The sequence below is a fragment of the Cynocephalus volans genome, chromosome 16, assembly GCF_027409185.1.
Source record: "Cynocephalus volans isolate mCynVol1 chromosome 16, mCynVol1.pri, whole genome shotgun sequence".
Lineage (NCBI taxonomy): Eukaryota > Metazoa > Chordata > Mammalia > Dermoptera > Cynocephalidae > Cynocephalus > Cynocephalus volans.
This window is the reverse complement of record NC_084475.1, coordinates 30,370,773-30,394,154: the sequence shown is the minus strand read 5'-3', so window position 1 is coordinate 30,394,154 and position 23,382 is coordinate 30,370,773. Positions and strand designations below refer to the sequence as shown.

The 23,382-nt window shown below is 39.9% G+C and overlaps 1 protein-coding gene across 6 annotated transcripts in view; it reads right to left on the bottom strand.

Annotated features, from left to right (window-relative positions):
* The window catches only part of LOC134365111 (transducin-like enhancer protein 1), an 82,849-nt gene that overhangs the window by 47,042 nt on the left and 12,425 nt on the right, over positions 1-23,382 (bottom strand). For 4 of the 6 annotated variants that reach the window (XM_063081290.1, XM_063081292.1, XM_063081291.1 and 1 more), the window contains exons 5-6: positions 9,995-10,057; positions 8,405-8,479 (exon numbers count right to left, since the gene is read on the bottom strand). In XM_063081290.1, coding sequence (XP_062937360.1) covers positions 8,405-8,479; positions 9,995-10,057 — 138 coding nt within the window. Of the gene's footprint in view, positions 1-8,374; positions 8,480-9,994; positions 10,058-23,382 lie in introns of all 6 variants that reach the window. The other 2 variants (XM_063081288.1, XM_063081289.1) reach the window with 1 other exon arrangement.

The following is a 23,382-nucleotide window of genomic DNA, read 5'->3' as shown; positions in this document are numbered from 1 at the left end:
AGGAGTTATCTGAAAACCTCCCATTACGTGAATGGCCTCTCGCGTAAAGAAGGGCAAGAGTGATAAACAGGTAGAAACGGCTTACTGGGGCCCACAAGTCTCCAGCCACTTGAAAACAATAATAAAAAAATAAAACAATAATCCACTAAAAGGCCCCATGTCAATGCAGGAGCACACAGAAAATGATGTGTGCAATGTAAGGAATGGGAGAAAATATCTGCAATCCATACATCTGAAAAGGGGTTCATATCCAAAATACAACATATAAGGAACTCAATAGCAAAAATAAACAAAAAACCCACTTAAAAAACAGCAAAGGACCTGAATAGACATTTCTCCAAAGACGACATATAAATGGCCAACAGGTATACGAAAAAATGCTCAATATCACTAATCAGAGAAATGCAAATGAAAACCACAATGAAGTATCACCTCACACCTGTTAGAAAGGCTGTTATCAAAAAGATCAAAGTTAACACGTACTGGCAAGGGTGTAGAGAAAGGGAAACGCCTGTACACTGTTGGTGGGAATGTAAATTAGTACTGCCATTATGGAAAACAGTATGGAGGGTCCTCAAAAAACTAAAATAGAACTATGTGATCTGGCAATTCCACTTCCAGGTATAAATCCAGGGGAAATAAAATCAATATGTTGAAGATATATACACACTCCCATCTTCATTGCTGTTTTATTCACAATAGCCAAGATATGGAATCAACCTAAATGTCTGTCGACAGATGAATGGATTTTTAAAATACAGTATGTATACACAACAGAATACAAGTTGGCCTTAAAAAAGAAGAAAATCCTGCCATCTGTGACAACATGGATGAACCTGGAGGATATTATGCTAAGTAAAATAAACCAGGCACAGAAAGACAAGTATGTTCTCACTTATATGTAGAATCTCAAGGAGTCCAACTCACAGAAGCAGAGAGAAGAATGGTGGTTGCCGGGGGCAGGGAATGGGAAGATGCTGGTGAAAGGGTACAAAATTTCAGGTATGACAGATAAATAAGTTTTCTCAAGGAGTCCAACTCACAGAAGCAGAGAGAAGAATGGTGGTTGCCAGGGGCAGGGAATGGGAAGATGCTGGTGAAAGGGTACAAAATTTCAGGTATGACAGATAAATAAGTTTTGGAGACTTAGTGTACAGCATGGTGACTGTAGTCAATAATACTGTATTATACACTTGAAACTTGCTAAGAGGGTAGGTTGATTCACAACACATAGACTATGTGAGGTGATAAATATGCTAACTAACTTGGTCATTTCACAATGTATATGTATCTCAAGACATCAAGTTATATACCTTAAATATATACAATTTCTATTTGTCAATGATACTCCAATATGGCTGAATAAATAACAGAAACTGACACATACAGGCAACACTGATGGCACATATGCAGGCAACCTCCACGATGATGAGCCTACACCTGAGAAAGATTTGAACTTGTCTTTATTCTCTGTACATTTCAACTAATCCCCAGGCCAACTCATCCAACACCACCTTGCCTGCATGACCCTTTCAATTGTGACAAAGATCAGGAGCCCTAGAACTGAAAGGCCTGAATAAGAAGAAGTCTTAAAAAGCTATGTTTAGGTAGATCCACTTCAAAAACCACACAGGTTTGGGATAAAAAAGATGCTCAACATCATGAGCCCTCAGGAAAATGCAAATCAAAACCACAAGGAGATAGTACTTCAGACCCACTAGGATGGCTACAACAAGAAAGACACTAACAAGTGCTGGAGAAGATGGAGAGAAACTGGAACTCTCCTTAACAACTCTGGGAATATAAAAAAAAAAAAAAATGGTGCAGCCACTCTGGAAAATAGTCTGGCAGTTGTTCAAGAAGTTAGACATGAAGTTATCAGAGGACCCAGCAACTACGCCCCTAGGTATAGACCCAAGAGAAAACAAGACATATCCACACAAAAACATGCACATAAATATTCATAGCAGCATTACTCATAACAGCCAACAAGCTGAAATAACCTAAGAGTCCATCAACTTACAAATGGATTAACAAATATGGTATATGGATGCAATAAAATATTATTGTCAATAAAAAGGACTGAAGTACTAGTATGTGCTACAACATGGATAAACCTTAAAAACATTATGCGCTAAGCAAAAGAAGCCAGACATAAAAGGCTACATATTATATGATTCTATTTATTTGAAATGGCCAGAATAGGCAAATCCAGAGACAGAAAGCAGATGGGTAGTTGCTAGGGGTCAGGGGAGGGGGCGTGGGCAGTAAATTGCTAATGCACATGGGGTTTTCTTTATAGGTTGATGAAAATGTTCTAGAATTAAAGAGTAGAGACATTGCATAACTTTGTGAACATTCGGAAAACCACTTAATTGTATGCTTTAGAAGGGTGAATTTGATGGTATGTAAATCCTATCTCAATTAAAAAATAACTAACAAACATATAGGCATAATTCCTAAATGAGGTGCTCTACCTTCTACTCTGGAGCTTTTTTCTCCCTCTGGGAAAAAAAGGGAAATATGTAATGCCTTATTCCAAGAAATCAAGTAAAAACCACACAAAAATATGTGGGGAAATTAAAAGGTAAACAATGCTTCCATAACTTTAAGTTACTGAGAAGTAACTAAAAAGCAGAATAACTATACAGAGGAACCCAGGTATGAGACCACACTCTGCATTTGTCAGAAACACCTATAGTTGTACTGGGGGGGGTGGGGGGGGCGGGGGGGGGGGACGGCGGGGGCGGCGACACTTAACCAAAGGAGAAGAAAGATGCATAAAACACTTCCTAGCAATATTGCTCCTTCCCTTTGGAAATTTAATAAAAGGGCTAGACTATTGAAATTTAAGTGGAGGGTATGTCACTAAATATCAGTTAGTAGAGCTAAAAGATCCATGTTTGTTGTAGCGATTTTGCCTTCTCCTCTTGGTAGGAGGATATGCATTATTCTCCAGGGCGAATTTGTTTTATAAAGAAACTTACAGCTGGGTTATTGATGGGCTTTCCAGGGATTAACTGCATACTCATAAGAATAAGAGGCTAACCTCATCCTCTTAAACTTCACACACTACAATCCCATAGATAGCTGACAGCTATAGCCAAAGGAGAAAAATAATCCAACATTTTACTAATCCTTAAACCAATCATCTCATGGTGCAGTGGAGAGCCCTTTAGGGCTACATCTCAATCTCTTAGGGACAGAAAGGCTCCTTCTGCAGATTCATCAGCAGACTGTATTCACAGCCATCCCCTACACAAACACACAGAGTCAGACATTACAAAATACCCTAGACTTTAATTTCATACAAAGTTGCTTTAAAGTATACAGAACTATAAATTTGACTATGAAACAGGCATATACCAATCTGGCCAATAACTGAAGCCCCATAAACCTTGACAGAAATTATTCTTATGGAAAATACAATAGGCTACATCCAAATAAATGAGGAAGGAAAACAAGGTTGCCTAAATTAACTTGGGTTCCTTAAGTTCACAGGTATTGCTATAGGAAACTGCTCAAATTTTCTTATACCCAACAGTCAGCACTGGGGCCATCCTCAGAAATTGGCATTTTGTGGATGGGAAGGACAATTCCCACTGGTCATCAGGCCATTCTTCTAACTCTCTGTCTCTCCTTCCATCTTTATCACAATGTAATCTTTCAGTGTCAGTAAAGACACTGTCTGTTGTCTTCTTTATGTTGTAAGGAAACCACTGAAGTCTTCTCAGTTTTTTGCTCTTAATTCTGTCTCCATCTGTTCTCAAAACTTAATTTCTTCCTCTCGGTTTTGAACTTTTAAGTTTGTTCATCAAAAGCTAAAAGGCAGTGCTTTTTCACTGCTGTGTCCTTGTTAAAAGGCCTTCATGCACAACAACTTCATGGCAGGAGCAGAGCATCTGGCTGGGTCTAATCTCAAACACCCACAACTATGTAACCACCAGAAAAGACAAAGGAGGTGACCCACTGCTCGGAGCAGCCACCCCTACAAGGGCTTGACCAACCAAACTCTCGGATCTGCTACAGGCACTTAGAGAAACCGTGCAGACAAAAGTGCAGTTCAGAGAGTCAGGTGCATGCACTAGGAGGCAGCGGCTGGCCACAGTCTCATCCCCATAAAAACCGTGAAGGTAGATGGCATCATCCCTCTACAGATCTGGACACAGATGGGGTTAACTGACTGTAGGAGATGACAAAGCTAATAAATGGCAGCCAAGTGTCCTACCCAAGCCCATTTGATCCCAGGCCCATGCTTTGTCCAAGGTAACACAATACAAACGCTCTTTATATAGACTACCACAAACGCCACGAAGCTGGACAGCAGGTGGTTAGAAAGAGAATATAAAACTGAGTGACTGTCTTCTTTAAAAAAGGAAATCAGATTCCACTAATATACACATACGTATTTTTTAAAATTTTTTACTCAAAAAGCTACCGTCTTTCTTCAGTAGGTGGAGAAAAATTGACTGATAAAGATAAGGGAACATGCCAGCGTGATAAAAACTACCTGCACCGGGCCGACCCCGTGGCTCACTCGGGAGAGTGCGGTGCTGGGAGCGCAGCGGCACTCCCGCCGCGGGGTCAGATCCTATATAGGGATGGCCAGTGCGCTCACTGGCTGAGTGCGGTGCGGGCGACACCATGCCAAGGGTTGCGATCCCCTTACCGGTCACAAAAAGACAAAAAAAAAAAAAAAAAAAAACTACCTACACCTATGGAATGTGGGTTACTGGGTATAAGCAGGTGTCAAAAATAATTAAGCTGTACATTTAAGATCTGTGCATTTCACTATATAGAAATTATACATCAAGAGAAAAAACAAATCCATGTGTGTAAAGATATGTGTGTAGAGATACATATTATTTGTTATATAAACCTTATTAAAAGAGAGTATTAATTATTTGGAATGCCAATCCAACTAAAATCAATTATTTAGTATCTACCAGAGGAGGTACAACAGAGCTTCTAGTTCTGAACTTCCAAAATATTAAAGTGGGGAGTGGTCTTAAGGAGTTTTTCAATTTTCCCTGCGTTCAGGTAGCCATTAGCCATTCCATAAATAAGATGTTACATTTTATAACAAGTTTGGTTTTCCTTTCAAATTTTCACTCTTAATTCCAAATTAAAAAAAAAAAAAAAAATTAAGGAATGGAGCTCAAAGTGTGAAGATGATCCTGATCTAAAGAATTCAAGATTTCAAATCAGTAAATTCCCTTTCCACAATGCAACTTGTTTTCTGATGATTAAGTGAGCTGTGTGTCAAACCACATAAACTGTGCCTGCTAAGATCTCTGCATTATTAATTGACCTTGTTATTGTTGTAAGAATACAACATGTTGAGTAGCAAGAGTCTAAGAAAAATTCAAAAAGCAAAATTGCAGTTATTATTCAGCTGGTCATCATCGAATTTGCTACCAGGCAAAGCTATTTTAAAAAAAGGTCTAATAAAAATATTTCAATACTTTCTCCAACTATCAAAGATCCAAGAAGCTTATCTTTCTTAAACACCAGCACTCTACATAAGTCGAAGGAAGGTGCTATGGTGGAAAGGAATTAAAATTCAGTATTTTCTGTCAGATATGAGAACTGGGACTCCTATGCTGGTGAGAAATGGGTACCATCAATTCATTCAACAAAGATGGGAAAAATACAACCTCTGTCTTCCTCTTAAAAGAGCACTCACAGGCCCAGGACTCACGTAGAAGTTTGGTGTCCTTGAGAAGATTTAACTTTCAAGGTTTACTAAAGAGAAATATCTCTAGCCCTGTCAAGCAACCAGTAAGCTCCTTGACTGCACCCTAACGGGACTAAGAATGTTTCAGCTCATTTGCATTTTAAAGGGTACTCTTTCATGATCTTTCACACTTGTAATAGATATCTAAACCGTTAAATTACTATTTCATTTCTTAGCCTAAAAGTCTACGCAGACTAAGAGCATGGCCTCTCCCATTGTTCTGCACCCTAAGTCGGTCCCTGAACAATACTGACAGCTGCTATCACACCAGGCTGCATTTACTCTGAGCACAGCTGCTGCTTGTAGGAACAGACAGTCTCCTGTACCTCCTCCCCTCTGGGGAGACAGGTTGACACACTACATGTTCAATGAAGGGGTGCAAAGGTCCACTGAATTGTCAACCCAATTTTATGCTACTTCGATTTTCCAGGACGCACACAATTCCTTTCAAGCAAAAATCAAACATATGCCAGAGCATGAAATTTATGGTGTGAGATAATTATTGATCACTACAAACTTTAAAAGAGCCTTCGACGTAAATTAATATGCTGATTCAAAAACTGCAATGATAAAAACTGCACATGCCAGTATGCTGAAGACAAGCAGTGGGCATAAGTCTTGTGTTGGGCCTAGTTCACCGATTTGGGTTAAAGGTTGCTACTCTATCAGAGCTAATCTGCCTTTATAATCTCAACAACATTTTTCCTGGAATAAAGCCATTCATAAAATTAGAGATTCATCTGCCCTTCTAAAATGACCAGCTATTTTTATTTCCTGATTCAATTCAAAATGGGTATTAAATATAAACATCTGGTTAATACAATTTCCTCCTTTCTAAAGTGTAGGTCCAAAGTAGAAGGTTCATGAAAGTTGAGCAGTTCATTGGAGGATTTAAAGGCAAGAGTTTTGCCATCAAGAAATTATATATAAAAATGTATAGTCTATCGGAAAACAAACATGTCCCACAAAGTTTAACTGGGTACTTGAGAACTGCTTTGCATATGTTTTCCTTTAATCAAAAAAGGCTTTTCCATCCTCATTCATTTGGGTTAAAAAATTCTGTGCTCAAGCTACAAGTACAATTCACTATTAGTCGTTGCTAATCAAACACGGTACATGCAAAAGTACCAGTGAATATTTGATTTGATCTCTGAAATAAAGCAATTCATTACACAAGAAAAGGGTACGGAAGGCAGCAGACAATGCAGATGTAATTGTGTTTTTTGTTGAATGTGATTAGAGAGCCCACTAAGTAACAGTCAAAAATGTGATACTGAAGGGAGAGAGAGGCAGAGCCTGGATCTGGGAGGGAAGAGGAGGGAGAATTGTTTATGCAGAGCTAAGCTGTCAAGTGTAATAAAGCAGCTTGAATAAAATTTAAGCTGAAAATCCACTGAAGCTCCCCATTTCAGGGAGGAAAAAGCTATTAAAAGGAAATGAAGGTCACCCTCCCAGTTTATTTCACCTAATTGACTGCCAATAGCTTACCAAAGACAACCCAACTGCAGATCTGCAATTGAGAAATTGATGAAAGGAGAGTTTTCAAGCTGAGGCTCATTCTTTAATCCTCCTTGGCTCTTATGTTTTTTCTCCATCTCCAGTTGGGATGTAATTTTAAGCCCTGATGGATTAACTGGTTCCATTGTCTGTGGCCATCATTGGACTATGGCACTCTTAATCCGTACAGCAGCATGTCTAATTATCATTACAAAGTGTCTGAGGGAACTATAAAGACCAGCAGGGCATCTTCTCACAAGCAATTAACATAAATTGATAAATGAGTGATTTGAATCTGCTCAAGGCACTCACTTATGAATAAAATCAGAAAGGACAGTCTCTTGTTTCAGCTACTTCTTTCACTTAGTCTGGGAGGGGCAGAACACATGAGAATCGTCCTATGTCCAGCAGTGGTGGGGGATGGACTCCTGCAGGGGATGGAAGGCACGGTTCACTGGGTTCGTTAATGCAGAGCAAATGACTTGTGATTGACAAGCAGTCTCCAGCAAGGAGCACTGACTGAACTCCATGAAGGAGAGCAAAAAACCTGGTAAAAGGCTAGAGAGCACTAGGGCAGACAATTAACACCTCTTCCTCGGCAAGAGAGCCTTCCTTTCACTGCTGTGCCACTTAAAAATGGACGAAAAGAAGCCCGCGAAAGAAAAAGAGTACACAGTTGAACAGGTTCAAATACGCTAGAAAGCAAAAGGCAAAAGCAAAGACAACTAAATGAAATGATGATGCAGAGACCTGCCTTGACCTTACTGTGATCAAACGTAAGACAGAAGTGAGGAAAGTATTTAAAACTCTGACCTAAAGCTTTCACTCGACTAATGGAGCAAAGCTGTTAGTTTAGGTGTCACATGATAAACTACATTTATTTTCCCATTTAAAAGTAATTTATTTTTCTTCTCATCCAAAAATGTTTTTCCTATCATTTTCCTTATGCTAAGCCCTCTTGCTTTATACACCTCAACACATCCCAAAACCCTCTGCTCTCACCCTTATCAAATAGGTCAACGTTAAATTACACAAATTTTATATATATAATATATATATATATATATATATATTATATATATATAATATATATATCTTAAGCCATCGAATTAATAAGAAATGAAAGCTGGTTATACACACTGTAGGAGGTAGACCTGGTAGGCCACGTACCCCGATGATAGCATTCAACTCGGCCATGGTCACCTGCTTGGCTCGTTCGACAGCCTGGGCCACCTGTTGTTGATGCTTTTAAAACAAGAAAAAGGGTTAGCAATAGCCAAGAACTTTGCTGTATGTCCTAACAACAAAAAGACAAATGCTACATGCAATGCAGGCTGAAGTATGAGGATTTAAACACGTATTTCTCAACCACACATAATTTCATAGAACACAGGAAAAGAAAACCTGAGAATGGTGCTTCTCTTATTTCTGGACAACACGAGTCACCACTTAATGTCTGGTGCTAATTTTTGGCTTGGAATGGCAGAAAGCCAAAAAGGACATTAAGAATGATAACTTGAGGCCTCAGAAAATAAATAGAACAGGATCTGGAAGATGACCCAAATTCAAAGAAGTGGTTTCTGATAAGTTTGGGCAGAAGTTTACTGCAATTTTAAAACACCTATTTCAATACTTAAAATTTAAATCTGCAATCACATCTCTGATCAACAAATCTCAATCTACCAGTAGTTTTTGGAAACCCTAGGAATTTCTTTTGTTCTTTTACCCTTTTAATTTTTCACTCTCCACAGGGAAAAGGAACACTCAGTTCAGACGACAGAAACTCACCCTGTACACCTCCCAAGTCCACCCACAAATAAAAATGAACTCATAAGTTTGCTTTGGGAGGCATGAGACTGTAGCAAGCAGAAAGACCAGGATCAAAGTCTAACAACTAGATTCAAAAGGCCAACAAATGAAAACTGTAACATCTCGCAAGTGTTGTGCTTGGAAGAGGCTGCTAAAACAACAGCAGAGATGGTGCAGTAGCCGCCCACGAGAACAGACACCCAGGATTCTGACTCCCAGTCCAATAAGCTTTACAGTCTGCCTCCAGATACATTCATCCTGAAGGCACTTAAAACACATCATGGCATTTGTTAGCTTGTATCCAAAAGGAAGGTAAACTTTTCAAGGCAAAACGAAAATATAATGGTCTTGAGTCAATTTCATAGATTACTCATATAAAGAGCTTTTCCCCTCAAAATATTAAGGCAAAACTTCTATGACTTTGTAAGTAAATAAAACAGCTTACATATCTATGTGACATGAAATTAACATAATGTGAATACAATTTCATCCTGATAACTATCATCCACTCCTTCGGAGGACAGCATTAAGTCAACCGACTTGATACACAAACACAAATGAAGCATCTGCTTCCATGGTAAAGTCAACTCTGATGGAACCATTTTAAAAGTCAGTACAAGAAAAGTTCTGTATTTAAAAGATACAAAGGACACCTAAATCATCAGTAGCTATCAAGCTTATACTACCCAAAGAAAACAAAAACTTTATGTTTGATAGTCACTTTGCAGTTTTCCACAGAAAAAAATTAATTTGGGGGTGAGCTACTGTCACCCCTTCTACAGTGTGCCCTCAGATGTGTTAAGATAGTCTAGCAGGGGGTTTACACACTTCAGCTGTAACAGATGTTCTTCACACTTGTTCCTTGTGATAAAATTAACATCTTAAAACCAGCTAATTTGCAAACAGAGAAGCAACATAATTGCACTTTAACAGCTGAACAGTTTTACTTACTTCCTGAGACAGAAATGGGATGACTTGTGCACAAATCGTATTCAATCTCTTGGCGATTTCAGTCTATAAAGACAAAGCCATACAAATATTTAGAATATTTCACAATCAGTTCAGAAAGGTAAAAACTTCATACCTCCAACACTTTAGTCTTCCTCCACCACACTCTGGAAGGCATAAAACTGTTTGCCCAGGTTATGTTACTAATATTTATCTTGAGATAAACTAGATACTAATCCAACTTGCAAAGTAAGACACAACCGCATGCTTTATTGGTCACTTAATGAGATAATGAGTCATTTAACTGAGTTGGAAAATCTACGTGGTTTAAGGCTACAGGAGCACGATCATTTAAATCTGGTGTGCAAGGCTCTTAATACACTTTTCCGACAATAGCACACCATGACGCACTTATGGAGTCACTGCAAGTTTGTTCAAGCTGGCGTCAGAAGGTCTAGAGCAACTGTGCCGTCGAAGCAATCTACCTTTCAAAGGTGGGACCCATTTGAGGGCAGCACACGGACAGTGCCTGTGGTTCAGCTGAACATCACAGTGTGTCCTGAGTGTCTGCGCCATGGGCTGTTCTAAAGGAGGCAGGAATAGTCCCTGCTCAGCTCCACGCAGTCCCCCTGCTACAAGGGACAAACAAACCAGCAAGGGAGCGAAAGGAGGGCACCCTGCTTCTAGGCTAGGGCAAGATCCACCTGCCACCTGCAACACCCGACAGCAATGCAAAGCAGCTTTCCTCTAACTTCTGCTCTCAAAAACAAAAAAAAAGTCATTTGTAAAGAGAACCAGTATTGACCTTATTTAATCATTTTCTGTCAATGCATACTAAATGCCACCTCTATTACTGAATTAGGCAATGAAAAGGATCACAAGAAGAAAATTATAAAGCATGCAGCTCATGCCCTTGAGAAACAGAGAATGGAATAAGATAAAGTAGCGACCCCAGGAACTTTACAATCAAGTATATTAAAAAAGAGCAGCATTTTGTCCTCTAAGATGATTCCAATTAACGGAGCAGGAAGGTTCTTTGGTTTTACAGGACTGAATTTATGGCAACCCAACCCAATTCTCCCTGACCAACAATGAGATAGGGTTACAGACCATGCCATGGAAGAAATGCACTAGAAGGGGAAAATACTGATATAGAGAGCAAACTCATGACCTTGCTTTAGCCAGTGGGACAAACATACATGCAAAAAGGGTGCAGCTGTAGCAGGTGCAAAAACGGAACTGGGTCAGCCCCACCCGGTTCATTTGATCACAGCCACCCACTCAAGCTAAGTCAAGGTCATGGCTCTCCTCGAAAGCATGGGCAGGCTTCCCTTTCCTTTGCAAGAAGGGCCTGCACTATATATTTGGGTGCAGGTCAAGAACTCGGAATGCCCTTCGTGGACTCCTACAGTCTTTGCTCCCCACTCCCTACCTACCAGTCCCCATGCCATTCTGAGGTTTTCCAATTTGAAAAATGATACATGCTCACTTTGAGCACACACACATGCACACAGATGTATAGAGATAAATATAAAAGAAAGTTAAAATAACCCTACATTCATCATCTAGGGTAAGTGTGGGTAACATTTTGGTGATTCTAGGATGCCATCATTCCAGGTTCTCACTATATGTGCAGAAGCACTTTAATACCAAGAAGTCTCATAAACAGTGCCTTTCTAGAACTTGTTTTCCACTCAAAAATGTGTTACTGACACCCTCCCAGTCAATAAATACAGATATTAATAAGCACATCATTGACATATTCCACTATACAAGCATACCAGTGTTTAAGCACTCCTGATACCAGTGGATATTTGTTTCATCTAATTTTCCACAATTACAAACTGTATCAAATAACCTTCCACAGAGATCTCTAAAAATAATTCCTAGAAGTGAAACTGCTCGGTCAAAGTGGATGCATATTTTCAGTTCTAATGCATGCTGCCCAACTGCCTAGGAGAAAGGCTGCAACAACGCACATTACTGCCAGTCTATGAGGGTGCTTGCTCACCCACCCAGTGTCAATACTGGGTTTTGTTGATCATTTTAAAATCTTTATCCATCTAATAGATTTTAAAATGACCTCATTTTTATTTGCATCACTTGGATTCTTCCTGAAGTTAAATATTTTTTCATATATTTACTGGTCCATTGTATTTTTCCTTTCTCCATTCCTCCATTGGTGTTTAATCATCATTGTCTTTTTGTAGCAGTTCTTCACCTGAGACAAATAGTAACTCTTTGTCATAGTTTGCCCAACTTTTCACTTGCTCTTCAACCTTGCTTAATATGGATTTTCTTGCTGTGTAGAATTTTAAGTTTTGATGTGGTCAAACTAGAGAACTTTCTCCATATGCTCCTGGCCTTTGGGTAAGGATTAGAACACACCAAGACTATAAAAGCCACTTTTTATTTTTTTCTAGTGGTGCTATGGCTGAAACTTTTATACTTAATTACTAGATCTAGCTGGAACTCATTTTGGTTTAAGGAGAAAAGATGTACTCACCTTTAATTAATAATAATTATGTGTTATTACATAGAATGGCTTCAAGGTAGAATGAACATAATCAGAGGACAGTTAAAACCCAGTCTGAATAGAATAAACTTGTAAACCTTTGATAACAAAGTTATCAGAAACAAAGTACAGATTAAAGCAAAAACAACATAATTTGGATTAGACAAGGTTAAGACTGGAACGGGAGGAAAAAAGTTAAAGCTCAAAACTCAAAGTGACAAGAAAACATCAAAACCCATACCACACATCCCAAAAATTCTAAATAAATATAGTCCAGAGAAGAAAGAAATAAGAGCAAAAGGAGGAGGATCTTATCCAAGCTGTCTCTTTCTTCCCTCTGCCAGGTCTCTAAACTCTAATCTTAAACTATTCTGACAAGTGAGCTTCATTTTTGAGCCAGAAAACCTAAATTCAAGTCTTGCCTCTTCTACTTACAAGCTGGTTTACCTTGGACATGGCACTGATATTCTGAGCTGCCCTGGCTCCTCCACCTGTACAACATAAATGAGAGCAACCTACTTCCCAGCAGCATGAAGATGCAGTTTATCTGACATGCTTTGTGACTTCGAAAACATCACAGGAGGATTTCGTAAACATTTGCCCCATTCCATAAAACAGCTTGGATGGCAGCAGGATTAAGACAGTAATTCTTAGTATTAACTCTTGCTTCAACACGGTATTCTGATAAGATTCTTAACTTAGCACAAATTAACAAGCAGTAGTGTTTTTTCCGCTCATGTTTCTACTCCTGATCACAGGATCTGCTAGCAGGTTTGCCTGGACATTTGACCCTCCTTAAGTCAGTATTAAGAGTTCTGTAACCTTTTTGGACTTCCATTCACCTCTTCCAAAGTCTAGACTATTTTCCACCTAGAAATCATTTTCTGCCCAAAGCTCAAGACATATTTGGCACCTGCTAAGTCATCATGTTTACAAATAAACTTTCCTGTGTCCGTATTTTTGACATTGTCTAACAAGGCCACAACAATAAATTAGCATTCAAGAGCTATCCCCAAACCAAATCTGCGTGGAACCCTCCCACCTGGAAATTTAAGCAGCTGGCTAAGGGCCCCAGCATCAAGCCTTACTTATTATCAGCCACCACCCAGGGAAGCAGCAGGAAGCAGAAGTCCTATCTGGAACAATCTTTTATTGTCATTCTCCAAGCCAACTCCTCTCACTGATAATACGCATGTGATAAGAGTTAAGTTTCATAATCCAAAAACTTGGGTTTGCATCTCAGTAAACTAGTACTAGATGTCCCAAAGTCAAGTCATTTCAACTGCTGTGTCCCAGGTCTCTTATCTGAATAACAGGAACATCAACAGTCTACTGGAGAGTTTCACTACAATCAAATTAATTTTATTCCAAAGTGCTATCCAAATTTAAGAGATCTTCCCAATCCTGCAAAGTCTACCTCAAATCCACTTAGAAGCTGCCTTTCCCCCGTAACACCAATAAACACACTCTTCTCTAGGCCCTTCAAGATCCTCCGCAGCACTCATCATCATTTGGTAAACTAATGTTCTTAAAAATCACGTTATAGAAAGCTTCCATACAGTTTACTAACAGCTTCCTGCATAAAAATCTCAATACAACAAGATGGGAAGCATTATAAGAACAAGACTCCTACTAAGTACTCCGATATATTTCTTCACCATACCTCCCACCTCCCCCACTAAAACTGATCCCAGAGTACACATCCAACATACTTTCAAAGTCACGCGTCACTGAACTAAAACAGAATCTCTGTGCACCCTAAATGCAATGACCAAGATGCAACAGGATAAACCATTACTAAACAGAGAGAGTAAGGCTCTGTTTACAAAACGAAATCACATGTTATAGGTATAAGATTCATGTGCATGTAATATTTTAACTGAGCTAAAATATAGCCAAATACCTCAAGGACCAGCAATGAATCAAATCCTGGTCTACTCTGCAGGGCTTTTAAACTAAAGATGTGCTCTTCTGAGCATCTGAACTTGAGTTTTAGGATTCTACAATTCCTAAAAGCTTGCTCACCACCTCTTCATACTTCTCACACCTTGTCTAATTACAGGACTGAAGAGCCCACTCCTCAACGCCCGCATACTTCCTCACTACACTCAGAGTAGTGCATAATGAGTGTCTGAAACTCAAAATAGGGTGAGGACTGCTCAAGAGTAATTGCCCATGGTCTCAAAGCAATCCACCGGCATCGTGCCCAAAGTCAGCTCAGGGAGGGGAAACTCCAGCAGCATTAAATTGCAAATTGATGGATCATAAAAAAATGGTGCTTATGCTGAGGGCTGGCAAACTGACCTTTTGGGTTCTTTGAACCAAGCAGGAAGCCAAGAAAAAAACAGTAGAGTGTTGGTAAGAAGTGTCTGGCAACAGATAAACGAGCAAGAACATGAAAACACAGCACATAAAAGGAAATAAACAAATCTAAATCCCTTCTAACTAGAAGTTACTGAGTCTGTGCAATGACAACCTTAAAAACAGAATAACTGTTCAATCTCACCAACCAAATAGAATGCAAATTTTGTTGTAAGTAAGATGGGTCATTCAGAACACGTTTAGGTTTTTTTTTTTTTTTTGTCTTTTTTGTGACCGGCACTCAGCCAGTGAGTGCACCGGCCATTCCTATATAGGATCCGAACCCGCGGCGGGAGCGTCGCCGCGCTCCTAGCGCCGCTCTCTCCCGAGTGCGCCACGGGCTAGGCCCAAAAGTATTTTTTAAAAATTAATAAAATCGAACAATGATGAGTCCTTGGGGAAACTGGAATAATCGCGCGTTACTGATGATGGGGTAAATTGGTAGTCGTCTTGGAAAGCAACTGGGCAATGTGTTTTAAGAGCATGAAATTATTCAACCCCTTTGGTAAGGTTTCCCACGGCTAAAAATTTATTCTAAGGAAACAGTTCAAATGAAAAGCACTCCATGCATGAAGCTGTTCACCGCAGCACTCGTCTCAAAAGAAAGAGAAAGAGCCAGGTAAAGATATAACAACACTTCAACACATCACAACCACCGCAGGAGTTTTGAAAAACTTAACATTTGCTCTCCTGATAAATCAGTTGTCTAACACTAGAACAGTTAAATTCGCTACGCCAACCCACAGGCGTGGCGCGTAACCATTAAAGTCATATTTATGATAATGATGCTAAAATGGCCAAGGCATTCATTACGTAAAGCAGGAGGGAAGAACAAAGACATGGTGTTAGTATGCCTGTGTTGTTTTTTTAAAACACATGCAAGTGGTCAAGCAGTGTAAGCTGATACCCAAAATAAAAAGTGATTACGCAGAGGATGGGGACAGTGACTTCTTTTTGCCCTCCAGTGACCTTGTGAACACTGACCTTGATTTATTATTTAAATTTTTATGATTAAATTGGAAAGGGAGATAAGAGCAGTCAGGCCCACCACACCTGCGATCATCCATAGACAGTGCCACAACAATGCAGGCAAACTCTGGAACCATTCGGGTACCCGGCCCTCTTACAATGCTCAAATCACACATGGAAAAACCCACGCCTAAAGGAAATGATTAGCCCAAGATAATAAAGATTAGAAAATTAGAAGCCACATTCCCTGCCTAGTTCTTTCTTCAGGAAGCAGAAGTGGTAAATTGGGACATACTCAAGACCAAAAATAAAGCCGATAAACTCAGCCTTATTTGCAAAGCAATAGTTGAACAGCCATACAGCCCTACAGGACTGCAGCAGCCCAAGGCCAAGGTCATGCTCTCTGTCCCTCAGCCAACAATGACACCACAAGAAGTGGCCCAAGTCTGTCAATGACAGAATCACTCTACCGTTGGTGCCTGGACAAAACACTCTGCACAGCCAATAGGCATTTTATAAGGGACCTCAATTATAAATTGCAAACCTTAATTAAACAGGTTGCAGCCAAACTCCATTTTAGCATACTCCTTCACAGGCACAGAATTATGCATCAACCCTAACATCAGACTATCAGGTTCACAGTAGAGCAAAATCCACAAAAACCTCTCTAGTTCCTGAAGATGACATCTGACGTATCTAAAGAAAATTTGAGATATATGCATAAAAACTGTGTATCAAAAATAATACATACAGAACACAGCAAACAATCTTCTAATACTACCTCGCCTTCACAGGAGAGGAAGGTTTCTCTGCCGAGAGGCCTCCTGCAGAATATCTGCTACTTTTGGACATATCTACCATTATAGCACCTTGCTCCACCAACATGCTCACAAAGAGATGTTTATCTCAAATTCAAACGCATCAAAGTAGTTTTTTGTTTAAAAATATAATTACATCCATAAAATTACTATTCACACTTTGGGGAAATCCAAATTAAAAGAATAAGGTAACAATGGTTACTTGAGTAAAAACTGGGATCACCTGAAGGGCCTGTTAAAACAGATGGCTGGACCCCAGCCACTGAGCTTCTGATTGACGAGGTCTGGGCCTCAGAGCCTGCATTCCCAACAAGGTCTCATGTGGTCCTGAGGCTGGTAGCATGGGGACCACACTTTGAGAAGCACTGCCATCTATTAACCACACATGACAGCAGCAGCATCTACTCCTTAGCACCTGCCAGGCCACTGACATCTCTCTAATCTTCACATGTCACCTAATCTTCACATGTCACCAGGTCACCTGAAACAATGGACTAAAAGGTTAAAATAATTTGCCTAAGGTCAGTGCAAGCTAGCAGAGAGGTCAGGCCTTGCCACAACAGGAGGGCCACCTACTCCACACATTTTTCAAAACAAGACCGAGGCAGGAACACAAACCAAGGGTGTAGGAACACATTTGCCTCCTGTGGAAAACCTCAAACAATATTCATTTAAATTATTCCACCCATGGCAACGTAATCTCACCCCTTCTTAAAGCCTATGATTAAAACAAAACAGAGGACCAGATGACAGAAACCCTTCGGTGGCTCAACTAATCAGAACAAAAGTCACCAATTACTGGCAGATAATAATTTTTCTGTTCCATCCCCCCCACATTTGGCAGCTCCCACAGCATTCTAAATCTGAACTCTTTCCAACTGGGCCCAGACTCTACCTACCCTTTCACCGTTCATCTTTCACACTTGCAGTTTCTCTGAAAACAAGTAGGAGTTAAAAGAAAGGAAGAAAAGGAAAAAATAAGCCACGCTGATGGCTGCCCCAGCAGAGATAGCAACACTAATTGCTCCCATTCTCTGGCTCCTTGTGAGGCAGATTGCAGGGGCCTACATCTCCGGAGAAAGCTCTCGTATCTTCCAGGCTGCTCTCATACAGCAACTCAAGTGTCCTTAATTGTTTATGTTCTTAATGCAGAGCCTCTTGAATGCATTCATTTTTAATAGCAGGCTTGAGTGTGGGGCCCATCAAAGAATGACAAAGCAACTCTATTCATTGGTTCTCCTTCCTGCAATGATGGTCTTTTGATTTATTTGCAAATGACAAGCTTGCCAGGCCCCTCTTGAGGGCTGCCCTCATTTTTTTTTTTTTCTTAAAGAATTCAGTTGCATTTTCCAAGATGAAGTTGAGTCTGCAATGCTGTGTATTTGTGTAAATTTTTCCCCCTTCAGTTCCTTCTAATTAATGACTTAAATGTTTTGACCCAACTGTTGCCAAGCGGAGCATTTGGGCTTTAATTTGTCATTTTGGTAAAGATGCATCTTTGACAAAAGCATCGCAGCTGTTTCAGTTCCTAAATAGCACATTTCCATTACTCAGAAAACCCTTGTTATGGAGTTCAGAAAGGACCTGTTTGGAGAAACTGTATTGACTTGTCCCAGAATGGAAAAAAGACAGCTTTTGGGGGTCTTCAAGGAAAATGCACTCTGTGGTGCCACAAAAGGTTTTGAAGACAAACTCTGCAAGGTGAACTCACAGAACAGCACCATAAAGTCATCATCTATTGTCTCGGATGGAGAGACAGCAAACCTCTCCCTGGAAAACGCCCCAAACCTACGCCTTTTATTAGGGAGCTCATGAGAAATTAGATAATCTCATACAACAGCAGTGGGATTAGTGGAAGGAAAAGTCAACTACATCATCATCACCATCAGATGAAGGTTAAAATTACAACTGTGAAACTACAACATGCCTATGTAAAGACAAAGACCACACAGGTGCATGCTGAAATCAAGTAACCTATGAACCGGGTTTATGAGACTTTTTCTCAAAATTTGGAACACTGTTTTCCTTGCAATGAAATTAGAACATTTCTTTTTAATGATAGCTAACATTTAGGCCAGTGTAACTTGTCTTTAGTTGGTACTGACCTTCAGCAGTCTATGGTCACTATCTCCATGCTTCCCATAATAATAAAGCAAACACCCAGTGCACACAACTATAAAGCAATAACTTATCTCATTAGCTTTAGCATTTCCCATTGCCCCCTGCCCACACCTGTGGAGATCACTGGATAAGGAGTTTGGTGTGAATGTTTCCCTAACACATTGAAATCTTTAGCCAATCCAGATGGTAGAAAGGAACTTCCTGTGCAAGGTTACCATGCCCCAGTGGTTCCCTAACTTTAAGAGCTACAGCTGAAAGACTCACATGCGTGGATGAGGGCTGCCAGGCTGCCACTCTCCTTCTCCAGCAGCTTCTTAAGAAGGCAGCTAAGGCAGCTAGACCACGAGGAGACCTGGGCCATCAGTGCAGTGTGACACGGCAGCAGGACGGCTGCACATGAGAATGCATGTGTGGGGAAGGTCCCAGGGCAAAACAGTCCCTGGATCCTTAAACTCAGTGCTGAAATCTCAGTTGGGAAGCCCCAGCCCCTGGGCCTTACTCTCACTTTCCCTAGGCTGAGCTGTTAGCAAGAGATGGTCCTTTGGGAAGGAAGACAAGGTTCTTGGCCTTCCCAACTGGAACCTGAAATTCTCTTTTCAATCAACATATGCCAAGAAACCTGCCAAGCTCCACAATTTACTCTCAGAGTAGCCAGAAGAGGGATATGTAAAGGAGGGGACTCTTTCAAAAACAGCACCAGAGTCTGCCTTAAGAACAGTGCACTGTTGTATCCAGCTGGAGGGGGACACGTCAAAGGTTGGGAGCCAATGAGGCAGAAAAAGAACTTGTGAACAGCTAAGCCAACAGTCCAAAAAAAAATTAAGTTTCTCAAAAACGTTTTAGAACATGATCAAAATGAAATCTGGGATGCTGGCTAACATTTTTAAAGCATAACCTTTTGGAAAAGCTTATTTTAAATATTTAGAATATGGTGAGCAACATGAGCCTAGATGACAGATGTCATGGTATATAGATTCACTGAATATTGACTAAGCTATGTGTGTGGAGGCAAACAGGAATAGCATTTAAAATACAAAGTTACTTCTTTACAAAAAAAAAAAAAAAATTCAGCATAATACAATCCATGGAGAAATCCAAACAAGAGAAAAATAATCACCACTCCTCCAGGATAACAATCTACCCACTTTCAGGAGAAAAAAGTATGTTGTGTGAGAATCTATTCAAGGTTGCAGGGACTGACCAAAAATATACAAAATTAAAAGAAAAAGCCAGAGTCTCCTTATGCCCAGTCATGTTAACTATAAATTTAAAATCATACATATTACACCATTGTCTAAGATATACTGGGGAGCATTCAATAAGAAAGGGATTGCGACTGACAGTAACGGAAGAGAGAACAATGTATAAACCTGGGGCCACCACAAGTTACCACTCCTAGAATATTATTTTACAAGTGGACAGATCAATTCATGTGCTCATGTGTTTTTAGAAAACATCCTAGATATTCTTCCATTAATTATGTGGGTTCCAGGACACGTCAATTCTCATTTCCCAGAGCACCAGAAACCAAATTTAACCCACGTATTCTGTTACTCTGGTCTGCACTTGTGCGTTTCCCACAGGGCTGGGCTGGCTCAATAATGCTGCGCTTCTTCTGGAAGAACAGGATAGACTTCCTGCCATTTGGACTATGAAACACAGTAATCCACCAGGGAATAAAGGTCAATGTTGCACTTTTGGTCATTACTGAATCATTTGAGATGATCTGTGGTGAGGATGAGAGGAAAATCGAAGGCTGTGAGAACGCTGCAAATGGCTTGACCTCAGACCAATCTTCGTCTCCATCTGTCTAATAGACATGTGGATAAAAAGCCCCCCCTCCTCTGGGCCACTCGGCTGTTTTCAAATCCGTGGCACTAGCCAGGAACCAGTTAAACAATATATTATTAAGGAGAAATAAACTTCTAAGCCTCAGACTGATGCTTATTCAGGTTTTAAGTCATCAACTAAAGTTAGGAACACAATTTTCTAGTCTGCAAGCAGTACTGCAATGTAGAAATTTTAACTAATATGGAGAATCGCCTGCACTGTGGGGGCATGTACCAAAATCTCCTTACTTGTACATGCAAATACATGCACACTTACACCTCCACCCCCACCAAAAGACAGCCACACAATTTCTGTTAACTCAACCACAAAGGTGAAGAGCAGTTCCGAAAACTGCATATTGTTGCTAAATACATCTATTTTTTTTGAGTGTCCAATTAAAGCTGCTTAATCATTATTAAGGCAATTCAATCCTTAAATACAAAATATTCTTGAGAACTCAGAGCCTGATTATCATTTAAGCCATGAAATAAAAGTAAATATCCCTCAACTTTATACCAGGACTACCCCCCTTAACTGGTTTGACCAGATAAATTTAGGCCCCCACAGTATATCAATGTCAAACAACATCGCGTCAAGCTAAGATTCAATTCAGGTAAGTGCCACTGCCAAATTTTCTTGTTCCCAGACGGGCTTTAAGATTATTTTATTGCTTAAAATTTAATTTGTTCCAACTCGTGTCTCCATGACAACGTTGGCTAACCCTGCAAATCATTTGGGTAATTGGATATCTTATCTTTCTATTGCTCTCAAATCGAATGATTCTGCTAGAATTGTAACAACCAATCAAATTTACGGTCCTCCTGAGTAATAGACTTGGGAAAGTAGCCACATTCATCTCCTCTTTACAGCCATATTAACCAGTATGCGACAAACAGTAGAATTGGGTCTTCAAACTACACTCCAAATTATAAATGGTGTCAATATCAATATTCTCACAGCACAAAGTCTACTCAAAAGCCCCTTCCCTTTCATACTGCTTTGATTTGAGAAGCAACAATTGGTACTCATCCCATATAAACCTTGAGCAATTTCAGCACTTTGAGGGAAACTGACAGAAGCTAATCAGAAAAAAATAAAAATAATTTTAAAAAAGTTTTTAAATCACAGTTTTTGGGTATTTGACCTTATGATAAAATAATGACCAAAACAACGGCTGCACAGGATCACACTATGGCACTGACACTGACTGACTGCGGTTCTTCAGGTAGGAAAGTCATACTTAAAATAAAGTAGTCAAGAAATAAGAATGAATACAGATTTAACAACCAGTTCAAAAATCTCTATACCCTTAAAGAAATCCCCAGAGTCAAAATGTGACACCTCCTTATATTTCACTTAATTCACAAATATCACAGCATTCAGGATAGTCAATTATGAAACAGACTTCTTGTGAGATTCAAAAGTTAGCAGTTCCCCTCTTGAGTTAGTGGTACGATGCTGGCCTTTGTTCAGCTAAAAAGCACAGAAGTTGGATAAGTTTCAGTGGTCCAATTCCATCTTCTCAGGAGCTATGCAAAGACACTGGCTCTGCGGGAGCTTGTGGCCCAGGCGCGGTAAAAGAGCCAGCCCGCTTACAAATGGGAAAGGCTCTGGAACCCAGGCCAACTGGCAGGCTTAGGGAGTTCTCCAGAACCTATTGCTGCCCCTACAGATACTCAGGTTGTCAGGGCCCCTTCTCAGCACACCCATATCAACAGGGGTCTGAGCTTCTAAAGCCATAGTGAGAAGAGGTACTGGCACTACTTGTTTGCACTGTGCAGACAAGTATCCCAAATACTTACAAAGACACACATGCATGGCAGTAAGAGTTGACAGCCTAAACTTCCAGTTTAGCAATGTCCAATCCCAGTGGCTCTGCTTTGCTCCCTTGTGAAGTCTGGTTTTTTGTGTTTTTGTTGGTGTTTTTATTTTTGCTTTCCCAAATACGAGCACAAAAGCAGCAGCTGTAAATGTGGTCAACAAAAACCTCAAGGCCGTGGAATGGATAGAGAAATATAACACAACTATTCTATTCAGATTTTTGCACAACACTTTATAAATCTCACAGCAAAAGGAAACCCCCCACACATATGCATATACAAACACACACACACACATATATATACCTCATCAAGGCCAGAGACCTTTTATTTAAGCAAGCAACAACTTGACCTTGTAATTTCTCACACACACACACCCTCATTTTCAGACGACATATTCTCTCTTCAAATTGAGACTTGGATTTTTCCATGTTGCATTAAAAAAAAAAAAAACCTGAAACACACCTTCTATGCTTTATTCTGCCAAAACTCACTTGAGTAAAATGAACCAAATCCTCTTTGTTGTTCATCCATCCCTTTAAATGAAAAAAAAACTCAACACAAGTTTATTCTCACTAAGTTATAGTAATTACTTAAAGCTGTTGCCTTCAAAGGACACATTTTGCTGTTGGCCTAAATAAGGCATTTTAATTCCCTTAGATTCCTCAGACAAGAGACTGCCAACAAGGGCCTTATTTTTAAAAAGTTGTGTGTTTTTTGTTTTTTTAATTTTCCTTTTGAGCCTAAAGATAGATGCTTACAATCTTAGAAGGAAACAAATACAAGACTTTGTAATGGGGGGTGGGGAGGAAGGGATGAAAAGTGAATTAATTCAGACGTAGGGAGGAAGGACGCTGGGTTTAGAAAAACAAGAGGGAAGCATAAATAGAGTATGGCCTAGAAATCCAACAGCAGGGTAGAGTTTTAAATGGATTGCTAACAGGTTTAGGTAATAGC